The sequence below is a fragment of the Salvia splendens genome, chromosome 13 (genome assembly GCF_004379255.2).
Source record: "Salvia splendens isolate huo1 chromosome 13, SspV2, whole genome shotgun sequence".
Classification (NCBI taxonomy): Eukaryota; Viridiplantae; Streptophyta; class Magnoliopsida; order Lamiales; family Lamiaceae; genus Salvia; species Salvia splendens.
The window spans coordinates 29,421,526-29,437,761 of NC_056044.1; the positions used below are offsets into that span (position 1 = coordinate 29,421,526).

The 16,236-nt window shown below is 38.2% G+C and overlaps 2 protein-coding genes across 2 annotated transcripts; both read right to left on the bottom strand.

The window, feature by feature from the left end:
* Positions 1–15: 15 nt before the first annotated feature.
* Positions 16–5,087, bottom strand: LOC121761359 (F-box/LRR-repeat protein At5g63520-like). The gene is made up of 10 exons (XM_042157015.1): positions 4,786–5,087; positions 4,190–4,297; positions 3,999–4,091; positions 3,657–3,788; positions 2,616–2,717; positions 2,169–2,208; positions 1,814–1,966; positions 1,530–1,705; positions 994–1,112; positions 16–656 (listed from the first exon to the last, which is right to left on the bottom strand). Exons 1-10 carry the CDS (start codon positions 5,008–5,010, stop codon positions 209–211), a joined length of 1,596 nt encoding a protein of 531 aa, XP_042012949.1. The 5' UTR covers positions 5,011–5,087; the 3' UTR covers positions 16–208.
* Positions 5,088–11,383: 6,296 nt separating this feature from the next.
* LOC121760317 (UDP-arabinopyranose mutase 1-like) lies at positions 11,384–13,616 on the bottom strand. Its single transcript, XM_042155992.1, has 4 exons — positions 13,157–13,616; positions 12,307–12,557; positions 12,067–12,235; positions 11,384–11,971 (listed from the first exon to the last, which is right to left on the bottom strand). Exons 1-4 carry the CDS (start codon positions 13,481–13,483, stop codon positions 11,600–11,602), a joined length of 1,119 nt encoding a protein of 372 aa, XP_042011926.1. The 5' UTR covers positions 13,484–13,616; the 3' UTR covers positions 11,384–11,599.
* Between the last annotated feature and the right edge of the window lie 2,620 nt (positions 13,617–16,236).

Below are 16,236 nucleotides of genomic sequence, written 5' to 3' on the forward strand. Positions count from 1 at the left end.
TTAAGCATGAAAATATAATAAAACTGAGAAATAAATTAGAGAATGGTTTGTCTTTCCACACAAAAAGATGAAATGTTTAGATTTTACATACAGTAGACCTGTGAGTCATAATTCTCTTATATGGACCTCAGAAGATTGAAAGCTCTAGGAAATCTACATACCTTCCACCTACGCCGCAACCATCTAGATCTAGTCAAGACCCGATGATCTAATGTTGTGGTGGTGGCGGAGAGTAGGACATGACCAAGTAAACGGTACTGTAGACATGCTGACCGCAGTGAACAAGATCACCTTCTTCGTTATCTTGTTCATACAAGTTCAAATCCCCACGGCAAATTTCCCCAGCACAGTAAGTACCCCCGAAAGCAACCCCAGGAAAGTTCTTCAGAAAAGGTGAGCTATCAATACCATGGACTCCAAAGAATGATTCACCCCGGCCACAACAAGTAAAAATAATGCCACCAAACACGTTACTTTTGTCACAGTGATCAACATCATTCATGTGGTTGTTTCCGCAGTCGCAATCTAGATGCCTGAGGTTATTTGAAACTTTGGTGCAAGATGACAAGGCAGCTCCAGAATCTGAGATATAAAAGCGGAAGGAGTCTCCAGTTTTGATACCAACAGAATTCACAATCAGATATTCTTCATCCCCTCTGGAAAAAAGTAAATTAAATTTATCCACAACTGAATACGACAAGTATACAGACTTTTCAATATTCAAATCAAAGAATGCACTTCGTGCTAAAGCATAACATCCATGGACTTGAGAAAATAAGATCACTTGGGAAATTTAGTAAAGAGAGGGAGAGGTGACTTAGACCTTTGCCTTTAAAAATTCACACACGAAAATTAACTTTGTAAAAAAGCAGTATTCATTCGGCATCCCTAATTTCTACGAGTAATAGTACTTCGCTCCAAGTAAGTCGAACCTATAATTTGGACAGAGAAATTATAAAAAGATGGGGACAATAGAATAGAATTGTGTATTACCCCCGCACTTCATGGAATTCAAGAAATTGCATCCGTCTAACGATTTCCATCCCAACTGAGCATTTTCTTCTTTTGGTTACTCCAATATAGAAAGCTGGATACTGTATACGATTTCCTAGCTGCACAATTATGTAAAACAAAAGAATAAATAAGGAATAAGTTATGAAAATTTTGACAGATAACTGATTTCCTGCTGCTTCAAAGAAGAAATTATATCATAGAGGATTAATCCAAAACTTAATCCAGACAAGAAAACACAATCTGTGTAGCATCTACTAAGAGCAACAGGGGTGAGGAAAGATAGTTACAACAACAGTTAACTAGCAAAAGAAAAGCTATTACCTCCAGAAAGAAAGAAAGAAAGAAAAAGAGAAAATCAATATTATGAAAGGAGATTCCAGTTTCTATCTAACTTTACCAGCCGCACAAAAGTACTAAAATTAATTTAGTTTACGCTTCTTTCAATATTTAGTAACTTCTCAATTGAGGAACAAAATAACAGCATAGTGGCAAGGTTGAGAGTAGACAACAGATACCTCATCATAAATTTCTTCTAAAATTGCTTGGCCATCAAGATGCCCACGAACCATTTCTCTAGATGCAGTGAGCCAGGTAGAACTTTTCCGACATTTAACAGAAGCAGCTCTGTAGGTGGGACCAATTGGTGATACGCCAGTTGATAACCTGACATGGAATTTAGTTTCTCCAATATCTGCAAATAGTAACACAAACAAACAGTTGTGGTATTGAAAACTGATTTCTAGTTTTTGAGATTCTTGATAAAAAAATTCTCACAGGGAAAAATGAGGGATGAACTCACCCAACGGTTTGTTAGCATCCCTTGCAAATACTAGGGCAACTGCAGCACAACCAGAGTTTTTCTGATTGGTAATGGTGTTTCCACTATCACTTCTATACAGAAATTGACAGCCTCCGTCACCAACAATGAATGTATCCTCAGAAAAGGCATATTCTAAGAACAACAACCAACAAAAAGGTGTAACTTATACACTGTGATTAGGTTGAAACATCAAAAGTCAAGTTTCCAGAAATTTAGAATCTTATATTTAATACACATTGATGCACTTTATTTCACTATTTGCATTCTGATTCAAATACAGATGTATATCATAAAAAAATGAGTGTGCAAGAACATCTAGTCACAGGTTACTCACCAAGTGTTTGAAGAACTGGATTGATGTCTGTTTCTCGATCCTAACACATCAAATAGTTCTAATGTCAGACACACATTGCATTATCTATCGAAGTACATAACAATGTATCTGACCTTATAATGTTATAAAAATTTATGCCTACTGCATGCATCTATCTTTACTTCACTTCCTATTTTGAATCTAGTAAAAGTGGCCAGTTTTCTTTTGGCACGTGTTTCTGCTACCATGCATTTTTGCTGACACCATGATACGATACTTGAAAGGAAATTAAATAGTAATATATTGAAAGGAGAGGTCCAAACAGCTTGCAGTCTTGCACCAAGCTAGATAACTTAAATAATTTAAGCACACGTTAACATTTGTACTGGGAAAACATATAGTATCATTTAGAAGCACCAGTCAGAAGCGAATAGATGAACAAATGAAAAGTTCAGAACTTCAACTCACAGAAAACAATATTATTCCAGCAGGAGATGCAGGAGATGAGACAGTTGATGTAGCTTCTCTGATATCCATCACAAAGTCGTCAATAAGAATGCCGTGAGGTCCCTAACAAGTAACATTGTAAGCATTTTAGACATATTTATCAATAGCAGAGTGAAGTTTATCCCTATATTCCAGTGGCGGACGCAGGATTATTATACTGGGGGATCCAAACTACTATTAACAATTGTTATATAGTAGTATATTTTTGGTATCAATCACGACAAAAACAATTATGACTTGAACAATACATAGCTAAGATATAAATGGATAATGAGATATAAATAATTTGAGAATAAGCAGTATAAATTAAAGATACATATAATGCTAATGTTAGTGTCGAAATAATTGAAAATATAAATATTTTAAAATGAAAGTAGTATAACTTTAAAATTAAATTTACTAATATTATATGATATATATGCATAATTGTAGAGTTAAAGAATTTTATTTTTGTTTATAGATTATAAAGAATATTATTTTGTGATTTTGCAATAATAATATTTATACAAATGACAAAATAAAAAAAATTGCACAAAATTACTAATGTGAGAAAAAAAACAAGAATAAATTTGATTACAAGATAAATTAATTAATCTAGCTTTTAGAAAACCTACTAATATAGTAGTAATAATAAAAAAACACAAATAAATTAAAAATCAAATAAGATGGGAAAAAAATCCAAAGAATCAAAATAGATTTAGAAAAAAAAGCGCACAAATCTAAGACCTAATGTGAGAAAATACACAGATTCAAAACAGATGTAGAAATCAAATAAGCAAAGTTAAGATTCGAACACGGGACCTCCTGTACGCAAGCCATATTGGAAACCATCTGCGCTACATTACACTTTATTAACTTCTGTATGAATATTGAATATATAGTTACATCGTAATGGGTGGGGGTCCCATGGATCCCCCATGCCCCTTCGTGGGTCCGCCTCTGCTATATTCATTTTGGACATATTTGTCATTAAATAATTTAGGTGGAGATAGCTATATTTACCTTGATTCTGAACAACAGAGGAATTATATGGGCCTTTAGTCCTGGTAAAAATCCAATTGTCAATGAAATGCCCCCCTTTTGCTCGAGCAACTCGGCACCACCATCCTCCTCCTCTGTTATTTCCCATTGAAACTAGAACAAAACCGAACAACTAAAAACTAGAACTAATAAAAGAAAGCCAATCATTTCCATATCCATATCAAATATGAAGGCACCTAATCTGACAATTGAAAAAACAAAGAAGCGATATTGCATAAAATAGCAATTTCATTTGAGAGAAAACCTATTTTGACAAAAAATCTCGTAGAATGTAAAGGATTTAGTTTTATGGTTTTTTTTTACCTCTACAAACTGATCTGTGAGCACATCCTTGCCAATAACACCCTCACACACATTTACAATTATAGGAATACCGGAACCAAATTTCCCTTCAATCTGCAAAAAATAACTTTTTTAGTTATCTAGTCAGTAAAAATAGGCAGATTAACTCCCCTAAACATCTACATATTTAAGACTAGAGTGACGGGTCATACCAGTTTGAAAGCCGCTTCCAAGCAAACGTAGGGACCAATAGAGGCCATCACGAAATGAGGTCGAATTGGTTCATGTAAGACCTTGTCCATAACCTCATTCACAGCATTCTACAACCATAACATGTGAATAAATTGTAATGGAGATGATTAAATTGATGGGGTAAACAACACCAAATTAGCTTAGCTAAAAGTCTATGAACTTCTCACACCATAGTTCCTTTTGTTCATAGTTCTCGTTGTCCTTAAACAGTTGCAAACACCATAATCAAGATTTACGAAAATAAAACATAGATATACGCCAACGATGTCTCGAACTTAATATTATTGAACCAGGGACTTCCACACAAGACATAGGCTGAGTTAATCTGGTGATCCTTATCAGCTTCTTTCATGTCATTAAATATTGATATGTCGAACTAAGTGAACTTCCAATATCATTACAGCAAATTCTAGACCTATTGTAAGCCTAAATTCCAAGGATAAAATCTTTAATTTTCCATAATTCATAGAAACCAGACATTCTGTAATGCAAGATCACTTATTAATTGGGGAAGTGGCAAAGGAAATAATACAAAGATTTATGAGCAATTACGAACCTCAAGGGTAGGGTTAAAAGAAACGGCGGAGCGGAGCTTGGGAACGGAGAGAACGCGGTGGCAGACGGAGCTCCAGGAGCGGTTAACGCAGGCCGCGGATGCAAAGGATAGCGCCGGTAAGCGACTGAGAATGTTTTGCATGAGATCGTCGCCTAAATCGTCGATCGAAGGCATATTATTTGGGCTTCTGCTTCCTGATTCGTCCTTCCCTTTCGGCATTTTCATCAGTGATGGAAGAAGGGATTGATAGAAATAGAAATAGCAATAGCGAGGGTTCAAAATTGTATAGGGCGGATACAAGGGGAAATTCGTGAGATGGTTTCTTTAAATCAAAATTTCAAATGTGTCTATTGAAACTAGGGGTGGGAAATTATACCGAAATACCGAAATACCGGACTTACCGTACCGGAAAAATACCGAAAATACCGATTTTTCGGTATACCGCAGTTTCCGGTACGGTATGATACCGTACCGTAGTGTTTCGGTACGGTAACGGTATCAATTTTGCTATACCGCGGTATACCGTGGTATACCGAATCCACGGTATACCGGTATACTGCGGTATACCGAATCTGCGGTATATACCGAATATTCGGTATACCGCGGTATACCGGTATACCGATAGATTATTATATATATATATATATATATTAATATTAAATATGTTGTAATATATATATATATATATATATATATATATATATATATTATATTTAAAAAAATTAATACATTGATTAATACAATAAAATTAAACATTCAAATGATAATTTATTCAAACAAATTCACAATTATTTTTTTATCAACTCATCCTAATAAATATAATAAACACAATAACACATAACACCGAAAGAAGATTGGAAATACGATATCGGGATTCGAGAATATGTTTCAACAAAGCACATTTGAAAGAATTTGTATTAACTCACACCATTTAGTATATGATTCTTTGTGTAATGTCATATTCCAAATATACAAAGTAATTAAAAACTGTTTTATTCTTCGTCCCATTTCATAAAATTTCAATTAAAAATATGTGCAGCTGAAAATGAATCAAATCGTTTAATTAGTGTTTAATTCATTGTATGTTATCGTATTTTATATACTACTACTTAAATTGAAGGATGAATTAACTATTGGAACAATCTATATAACCACACACAATTAAATTATATGAATAGTTTATGTACATTCCATGTATAGGAGTAGTATAAAAATATTTAATACTTGTATATTTTAATTTGTAATCATATTTTGCAATTATTTTCGATCATCTCACACGCAAATTATTGGTTTTCTCAAATATATACAATATATATGCAAAATTAATCTAGACAAATAAAAGTTTAAGAATAACTTCAGTTTTGTTTAGCTAATTATAATGAAATAAAAGGTCCTATTTAAATTTCAATTTGGATTTATATTGAAGTAGATCGACATAAAAAAAATTTAATTATCCCTAAATATTTGATCCACATATCTTTATCTTGACAAAAAATTCCATGGTCAAGGAATACCAACTTGGCAATCCTACTTGGTATGCCATATCAATAAAATTGTGACAAATGGAAATACATATATCCCTAATTCCAATTAGATGTATAAACTATTGGAACTATCTATATAACCACACACAATTAAATTATATGAATAGTTTATGTACATTCCATGTATAGGAGTAGTATAAAAATATTTAATACTTGTATATTTTAATTTGTAATCATATTTTGCAATTATTTTCGATCATCTCACACGCAAATTATTGGTTTTCTCAAATATATACAATATATATGCAAAAATAATCTAGACAAATAAAAGTGTAAGAATAACTTCAGTTTGTTAGTTGAAACTATAAATTAAAATAACAATATGAAAGATTATATACGTATAGATTAAACTAAGTATATTAATAATTATATAGTGTAGCTCTTGTTTTATTTTTTCATTGCATAGTAATTTTATGAATATTATACCCAGGTTATACATTATTAAATTATAAAAAGAATTAATAATAATAATAATGATAATGATAATAATAAGATTATCTAAAAATTAATTTTATTATATTAGTAATTATTTCCGGTATACCGTTACCGTTACCATACCGTTATTACGGTATACCGTACCGTGTTTTGGTATACCGTTAAAGTTATTACGGTATACCGTACCGTGTTTCGGTATACCGTTTTTAACGGTATACCGAAACACGGTACGGTATACCGCAATAACGGTATGGTAACGGTATAAAAAATTATCATACCGAATTTTCGGTATACCGGAATTCCGGTATACCGAAAATTCGGTATGGTATCGGTATGAAATTTTGTCATACCGTAATTTCCGGTATGGTATGCGGTATGGCACGGTCGGTACGGTATACCGTACCGACCCACCCCTAATTGAAACATACAAAATCTATTAAAAATTTAAAATGTAAAATTTTAAGTTAAATATACAAATCCTATCATTTTTAACTTGTAGAGTCCTTTTCATTTTAGAATAGGGTGGCAAATTGTGTATGCGCGGTTTGAGTTGTTAGGCCACCCGCAACGCGTCATGCCGGGTGGCCCGTAATACGTCACTAAGGGACGAGACGGCGGCGTGATGCGTTGCAGTGCCCCGTCTCGTCCCCAGCCCGCCACACGTTCCGTCCCGCCGTGACGGATGGTGAGACGTCTCGCCACGCGCCAGGGCGACGTGGCGCGCTCCGGCGCCATGCGTGACGCCCACTCGCGAGTGGGCATCATCACGCTGACGCAATAAATCATTTTTTTAAAATCCGAATTAAAAAAAATTAAAAATGGTAATATTACCTTTTATATTACCGTTTTTTCTTTATTTATTTATATTTTATTTTTTTACTCTATAAATACTCATAATTCATCCTCATTTCACACACAAATACACATCTATTCTTCCCAAATCATCTCCATTTCCTCTCCAATTTTCATCTAACCTCTCATCAAAAAATATCCGGCGACGGAAACTTTGGCGGTGGCGGCTCCGGCGGGTTCGACATCAACGCGTTCGGCGACTGGGGGGCATGTACAATGTCCTAGGTGGTGGATCCGGTTCGTCGACGCCGGGCACCCAGGGTTTGTCGACACCGGGGGTACCAACCACCCCATTTTGATGTGGATGCATACGCCCGTCCCTCCGCCCCGAGGTATTCGCAGGGATTATCCCAGATTCGGGGGGATTATTCCGTTGAACCCACTCCGGAAGAAGGCCGAGGCGGAGGAGGAAGCCGAGGCGGTGGAGGAGGCCGAGTCGGGGGAAGAGTCCGAGGCGGTGGAAGCTCCAGGGCGGAGGCGGACGAGGAGGAGGAGGAGGATCTAGGCCGGCATCCGTACAGCCCCAAAGAAACGCTGGCGGTGTACAACGCCTGGATCAGCGTCTCGTACGATCCCATCGTCGGGAATCAACAACCCCGGAAGTGCTTCTGGGAAAAGGTCACCGAGGCCTACCACGAGATTAAGCCGAAGGAGTCCCGCCGCCGCACATATAAGATGTGCCGCGCTCACTTTGACCGAGTCGACAAAGAGGTCAAAAAATTCTGCGCCATCTACAAGAGTGAAGCGGCTCATTACCAAAGCGGAGCCACGGGAGCCGACATTCTGAGGTCGGCTTTGCGAGTATACTACGACGACACCGCCAAACAATTCAAATATGTCGATGTTTGGGAGGTCGTCAAAGATGATGAAAGGTGGGTCGGCGGTGTTCGGTCCAGCTCGGGCTCGACCTCGAAGCGCAGGAAGCACACGCAGGTGGCCAATACTCGTCTAGTGAGGGCGGTTCAGGCAGCGCCGCACAAGAGTTTGCCTCGCAGGAGGTTGAGGGCACGGCAGAACATGCCGGGGGGTCCTCCCGTGGGCGCCGTCGACTGCAAGGGAGAAATACGGCGAAGGCGGCTAGAGGGAAGAGGGGCCGAGCCGATTCAAGCCAGGCGGGCTCGGGCTCGGGGGCACCCTCGAACTCCCTAATGTCCATGTACATGACCGCCACAATGGCTGACACTTCCCGCATGACGTCTCCCCAATACCAAGCCTATCTTGCCGGAATTGAGTTTATGGTAAGACAACTTGGTATTCCGCCTCCAGATGGCTTCAGTGCACCTCCACCACCTTCGGGGGATGATTCGCCGGCGGAATAGTTTTTTTTCTATAAAATTGTATTTTAAATTATGTAATTTTTATTTTTTCGGATTTTAATTATGTGTTTTTTTTATTTTTTTGAATTCTAAGTTGTATTTTTATTTTATGTTGTAGTTTTATTTTATTTTTAATGAAGTGTATTCTTATTAATTGAATTTGTTAGAAATAAAAATAATAAATGAAATTGAATGAATAGTAATTAAAGGGACGGATAATAGATGGAGGGTTGCAGGTTCAGTCTCTTAGTTAAGAGATTGAGTAAAAAAGTATATTGGAGCCCATGAATAGTAATTTAATGGACGGTTAAGGGACGGATAAGTGATAGCGTTGCGGATGGCCTTATTAGTGCGACCCCGGTATCCGCCCCGGGGTAGGAGTGGTGGCTAGGGTTTTAACCAATAGCGAGTAGTTGTCTTGGGCGATGAGCCGATGACATCAGTAAAGGGTGTGTGACGATAGAGGGAGAGGAAGCCCGCGGCTGAAAGCAACGGGATGCACCAAAGGAGGCAACACGCTAAAAAAGGCACTAAGGCAGCCATTGGTGGCAACGACGAGAAGATGTTAATAGTCCTATTTTTCATTTTTGGACATTCACAAAAACGACGAGAAGATGTTAATGGTCCTATTTTTCATTTTTGGACATTCACAAAAATTAAGTACTCCCTCTGTCCCACCGAAAATTAACCACTTTCCTTTTTCGTCTGTCCCAACTAAGATGACCCCTCTCTTATTTATGAAATAATTAAAATACTCAATTATCTTTTCCCTTTCATATTTTATTCATCTCTCATAATTTTAAACATCTAACAACCTTTTCCCTCTCTTACTTTTTGCATCTCTAATACTTTTAAACCCTCAAACACCCTTTATCTCACTTATTTTATTCATTTTTCCTAGTTTTAAACATACAACAACTTTCTCTCTCTTTTATAAAACTTTAAAATAAGTATGCATAAAATCTCGTGTCGTCTCACGAAGAGGTCATCTTCCTTGGAACAGAAGGAGTATCTTCTATTTTTTATAAGCTTTTATTTCTAAGGAGGTGGTGTTACTCACTATTAACATTACTTTCAATAATTTTTTCTCGTTATCTTACTTATACTTTACTAATTTTGAATCAGAACTCAGTGTTGGCTCCCTATACTAATTTTGGTTATAATTTTACTAGATTAAGTTTTTCTTGTTGAGTACTACATTGTAATTGTGCCCTCTTCCCGTTTTTCATCACAAAAACATATTCCCTAATAACACAAAATAAAATAGAAGAAAGATGGAGTACTTAATTTTCTATTTTTCTCCCCTAAAGAAATATTCCTTGGAACCAACTTTCTCTTCTCCAAAGTTCAAAATCGTATCTAATCAATTCAAAATGAATGATGAGAGTAAACAAACATAATCATTTAAAAAACAAAAAAGCAAACTAATAGCTTATTGTTACGTTGAGATATGACCACCCAAATTATCGCAATTACCAATTTAAAAAAGGATATAAGCAGTTATCTAAAGTTCAAATTCGAGGAGGAGAGATCCAAGGGCGTGGGCAGTTCAAACAAATCCATTAATCAAACCAAAAAGGAAACGAAAAGAAGAAAGAAACATGGCAAACCCCACCACCAAAAGATCAAGAAAAGTGGAAGAATCCGAAGTCGATGCAAAGAACCAAGCATTAATCCAACAGTTGAACGAACTCGAATCCATTTGGAAATCTCAAGAAACATCAAGACTCCAACGTTCTTCATCTTCTTCAACAATAACCTCTTTTGATCATCTCTTCCAAACCTCACCACGAAGCCTCATGTCTCATCTTCAGCACAGAGAGCCTGCTTTGAGGGTGATCAAGAATTGCAGTGATGAAGTTGAGGAAATACTCATGGATAGAAGGGCTGCCATTGTCAGTGGTAGATTTAAAGGGAGGCAGCTTTTCGCAGCGGCCGAGGAATCCTCTGACCGTGGTGGGGAGAGGAGACGAAGAAGGGAGTCTTGTGATTCTAGCGAATCTTGTTCGTTCCCGGAGGAGAAGAGGGTGGTGGAAGTGGCTGTCAAGGGAGGAGGCGGTGGGAGGCCGAAGGAAAAGGGTGGTGGCCGGAGGGTGGTGAAGGCTAGTTTAGGTCTAGTCTTGATTGTTTTGGCACTTGTGCTCTTTTGCATCAGCTGCAATGGAAACAATGTTGAGGACTTTATTTTAGTCCCTACATGATATGACACATTCATGTTGGTGTAGTTGTTATTGAATTGAATTTGTTTAGTGTTGCATAATTGTTGCTTAGTAGTAGTTTCAATTATGTTTCCTATATCTTTCTTGATGAATTTTGAACTTAGTAAATTTGTTCGTGGGAGATTGTATCTTCACCTTAACACCAAACAAGATGCAATTTGATGAAAAAAAAAGAGCAATCTTAAGCTTTTTTTGTGGTTCATTCATGTTTTCTTGTGAGGGACTTAGGAAATAAGAGGGGGGAAAGCACGTGTATATTGAAGCTCAAATGCAGTAGTATAAAGTTTTATAACCAATAGATGGTGTAATTTATGATCACTATGCTGTGGAAAGAGATAACTCAACTTCTAGAATACAAATATGAAAACAAAACAGACATAGAATGCAAGTAAAAATGTGGAGAGTTGGAAGTGAGTGAAATAATTTAAGAAGTAATCTCTATCCCTCTCTACTTCTTCTTGGTAGAAGAAGAAGCATCCTTCTTGGCAGCATCAGCAGCAGCAGCAGGGGCTGCGGCCGCAGCAGAGTTTAGCTCGTCCCATGCCTCAATCCAGGTGACCATAGCATCAGCCAGCTTCAGGAAGTAGGGATCAATCGGGCCAAGCTTCTCTCTCACCAGCTTCGACAGCTCAACATAGCATTGCTGCACGGTCTTGCTTTCCTTGGAGAGAACGACAGATTGGAAGAATGGGATGATATCCTCTTGCCAGTAGATCCCTTTGTATTCCTTCTTCAGATTCACAAACGGGTTGCTAGCCTTGCTGTGCCAGATATACGGGATCCCCGTCTTAACCCCCAGACCCAAATGGTCAGTGATCACCTGCAAATATGGCCACACATTCCACATTTAGCTCAGCTACTCAAGATATAATTTTTTCCTGGTTTCACAGTGTATGAGTGTGAACAAACAAACACCTTAGTGCACCAGCCAGCCCACATATCGTCGTATCTCCCGATCGGCTGGCCATCGCCCATGAGCCCAAAGTACATGGCAGCACCAATGAGCTCCCTGTCGAACGCAAGGTTCATCCCGCACATAGGGAAAAGGGTTCCCTTGGGAATTGTCAGGACAGCATCAACATACCTGTGAAGGAAAACGATTAGCAACAATCAAAGACACAATTTTTTATCAAGAAACGCGAGCGACCATCCAACCTAGTGTTGCGCTCGCGAGGCTTGACAAGCTGGGTTGGGGCGTCATAGTCAGGGATGTTGAGCCAGAGCCCGTGGGAGACAGCAGTTGGCGCTCCTTCCCTCATGCTGAAGGGGTAGCCACGGACGAAATCCGCACCCTCTCTGTAGGGGTCATACAATGTGTTGAAGAAGAATGGTGTGGCTGGAGTCAGCAGGTTATGAATGTGTTGAGCCAACGCATTGATCTGTTCCCCACTTGGATCCTTGGCTACCTATATATTCATCCATTCCAATTCAGATACACTATTTGCTTACATATTAAATCAATTTCTGATAAAAAACATTCAATCAGTTGATTCAACTAAACAAATACGCCAGTTTCTTGTTTAATCTCCTCTAACTATGACAAAGCAACTAACACTGCATCAAATGTATACCAAATTAGCGATTGATTACATCACAAGCGATGAAGCAAATAAATTGGTTTCTTTTTAAATCTCCTCTAACTATGACAAAGCAACAACAATACATCAAATGCATAGCATATTAGCAATTGATTAGTACATCACAAGCATTTCAAACAAAGAGAGACTACATTTTGTACCTTTGCTTTCGAAAAATGCACATGGCAAATCGGGACTACCCCAATTTTTTTTTATTATTAGTTTACAATTGATTAAAGAAGGGATTTTGATATTTTAATTAGTAGTAGTATAAACAAACAAAGATTTTCTTCTTCGCATATTCTGGTAGACCGTTGACTTCCCAAATCCCCAAATCGAAAAACTCGCTCACACAAAACTCAGATCCAATCCCTAAACTATCTCCCGCAACTCACAATTTGAGTAAACGAAGAAGTTAAAAAACTCACGAAGCAATCGTCGTCAATGGTGAAGATGTATTTCTTCTTAGAAACGAGGAATCCGAAGCAGCGGCAAGCGGAGTCCTTGAAGGAGATGCAGGAGGCCTTGGGGCCGAGGATCCGGTTGATGTCGTTGCGGTTGTAGAGCTCGTAGTCGAAGCCCTCCGGCACGTGGATCTTCTTCGAGGGGTCACCGTCTTGAACGATGATGAGGTGGTACTGCTCGAAGAAGGGCTTCCACATCTCGAGGAAGTCAAGGTTGCGGATCGTCGGGATCACGATGTCGAGCTCGTCTTTGAGCGGCGGCACCACTTTGCTCGCTGGCTTCGACGACATTTTTGTTGCTGAGGTGGTGGGAATGTGGGGAGATCTTGGGAGGGGGCTGTGGTGGTGGAGATGTGGGGAAGAGGGTGGATTTATAGGGCGGGAGAGAGAGAGAGAGGGAGAGGGGGATTGGTGTGACGTGAGTGGGGAATGAAGATTGACTTTTCCATGTGAGAAGCTGCCGGATTTTTTGCCTTATTCTATTTCCATGTGAGAAGCTGCCGGATTTTTTGCCTTATTCTATACGTGATTATTTGTTTCGGTTCAGAACCGCCGGTTTAGCTTCCAGACCCTACTTGTTCTTCTTTCTCAAAAAAGGGAACCGCTCCGTGAAGGATCTAAGCGGTTTTGGTTTTTGAACCGAGATGGTTCGGGTTCTAGTCTAGTTCAAATAGACAATGTTGTGAATAATCCATTGATCAGCAGTTCACAATTTCATTTTTTTAGAATGTGAAACAGACTGCCTAGTTCTTGGTTTCGGATACAATTTGACCTAGTATCGGGATCAATATATGGTTGGTTCTACATTTGCTTTTTGGTGAGCACTAAGTCTAGTATTGACTTTCAATCCAATGTTTTAAAAATTAGACCGGAATAATCGGTTCGACCGATTCATCTGCAAAAAGGGGTATTGTCATGTTTGATTCGAGCATTAAAACTGTTGCAATGTTAGGCGATTTCGAATCGGGAAACTAATCGGTTGGGCTAGGCATGCACACGGGTCGGAAACCGCCGGTTCCGGTTCATGAACCGACGGTTCATGGTTCATTATTACCATGAACCGGAACCGGCGGTTCGGTTTCGGTTCCGGTTCAAAAAACCGCCGGTTCACGAGGCGGTTCAAAACCACCGGTTTTTGACCTAAACCGACGGTTCCGGGCCGGTTTGGCGGTTTGAATTTTTTTTTTTTGCATTTTTTATTTGTTTATCTATGAAATGTGCGTAAATAAAATTCAAAAAAACACAATGAAAGTTGCAATTTTATTAAGATTACAAGTTACAACAATTACAAATCACAAAAAAATTAAAGTCTTGAAGTCTTAAACAAAAATTTAAATACAACGAGACTACTAGTCTACAACTACAACGAAGCTAATTACAAATTACAAAAAAGACTTGAAGTTCTAAACAATAAATTTATAAGTATATATACTCTTAGTCGGCGAATGAGATCTTTCTACATAACTAAATTGAGGACACATTTAGCAATTGAACCTTAAATGTTGAGTTTAGTCTAGCAATCAACAATTATAGTAGAATTGTCAAAAGTTTCCTGAATTTAGCCTTATAGAGAAATCTACTTCATCGACTATAGTATATACAAATACAATTATTTAATTGTATTTGCATATTTTTAAACTAGAAACAAATGGGAAAAAAGAAATAAAGGAAAAAGGACTTGACCTCAACTTAAATTTTAAATTTAAGTTGAGGTGCCTACGTATCCCCAATGCTCATTTGCATTAGGGAATCAAAGCTCACGTAGTTCTCTTACCTTACTTACCTGTTTGGCTTGGCCGGCGGTTGACAGTTGGCCTACGATTCATCCCCGGTGAATTCTTCTTGTGATCCCTTCTGACGATCATCCCAATCATTTTCTTGTTCTATGACATCACCTTTGGCCCAATCATAAAGTAACATCAAGACTTCCATATTTTTCGCGGAGAGCTTACTTCTTGATTCATCCAACACACGTGAGCCAACACTAAAAGCAGACTCGACGGCGACAGTGGAAGCCGAAATAGAAAAAATCTCCTTGGCCATTGACGCAAGTATGGTAAAATCTTTCTCCTGTGTTCCCCCACCAATCGAGGACGTCGATTTGGGCGGGAGGAGTAAGACCTTCATCACCAAAGGAAAAGAGTGAATCGAAATATAAATCTAACTCACTTACCATACCTAAGGTCGACCTTCCGCCGGTGCTATAGCTGTATAGGTCGGCTAATTAGGATTGCGCGTCGTGGTCATCATAATCGGCTTGAAATGCTAAGCCAAAGTTATGTTGTTGAGGAGGGGGAGGTCTTCTGATTTGGTGGGTACTGTTATACTTGGTTTCGTATTCGGTGTAGAGAGCACGCAAGTTAAACTCGAAGGTTTGTTGGATAATTGACAATCCGGGAGGTTTATTTGAAATGTTTCTGAGAGGTCTGCTCCGAATTCGTCACTGGTATCCGATTGCAACGTTTCAAGTGGACCAAGATCAATAGAACGCAAATTGTTATAATAAAAATCTAAAATCCTGGAGGTACCGTCTAATTTCCATTTTGGATCCAAGACCTTTGCAATCAAAAACACCGTTGGAATCTCACTGAAATACTTAAGCCATTTCTCAATCATATAATATAAAACACACATCAATTCAGGTGAAGAGTAAGCATTTTTCATCGCAGTTTTAAAATCAAGTGATATATACATGCAATGCTCTAAAACACGAACAACAGTGCAATAATAAACACCCGATAATTCGACAGTTGCATTTTTTAAATATTTGAACAATTTAAATAAAGCCACGCTATGATCCCAACAATTATGTGAAAGATATAAATCAAAAACGGGATAGGTTCTAAAAAAATCACACAAAGAATCTTTATGCGTCAAAGTAGAATTCAGACAATCATATGTCGAATTCCATCTATGAGCACATCCATGGTAAAATTCGTATATCTTACACTCTTTTGATGGCAATACTTCTTCCAAGCTTTGCCAATAGGTGGCTTTTGATGGATTAAGCTAACTGCAGTTTGCCATAATTCAAAGCGCATCTT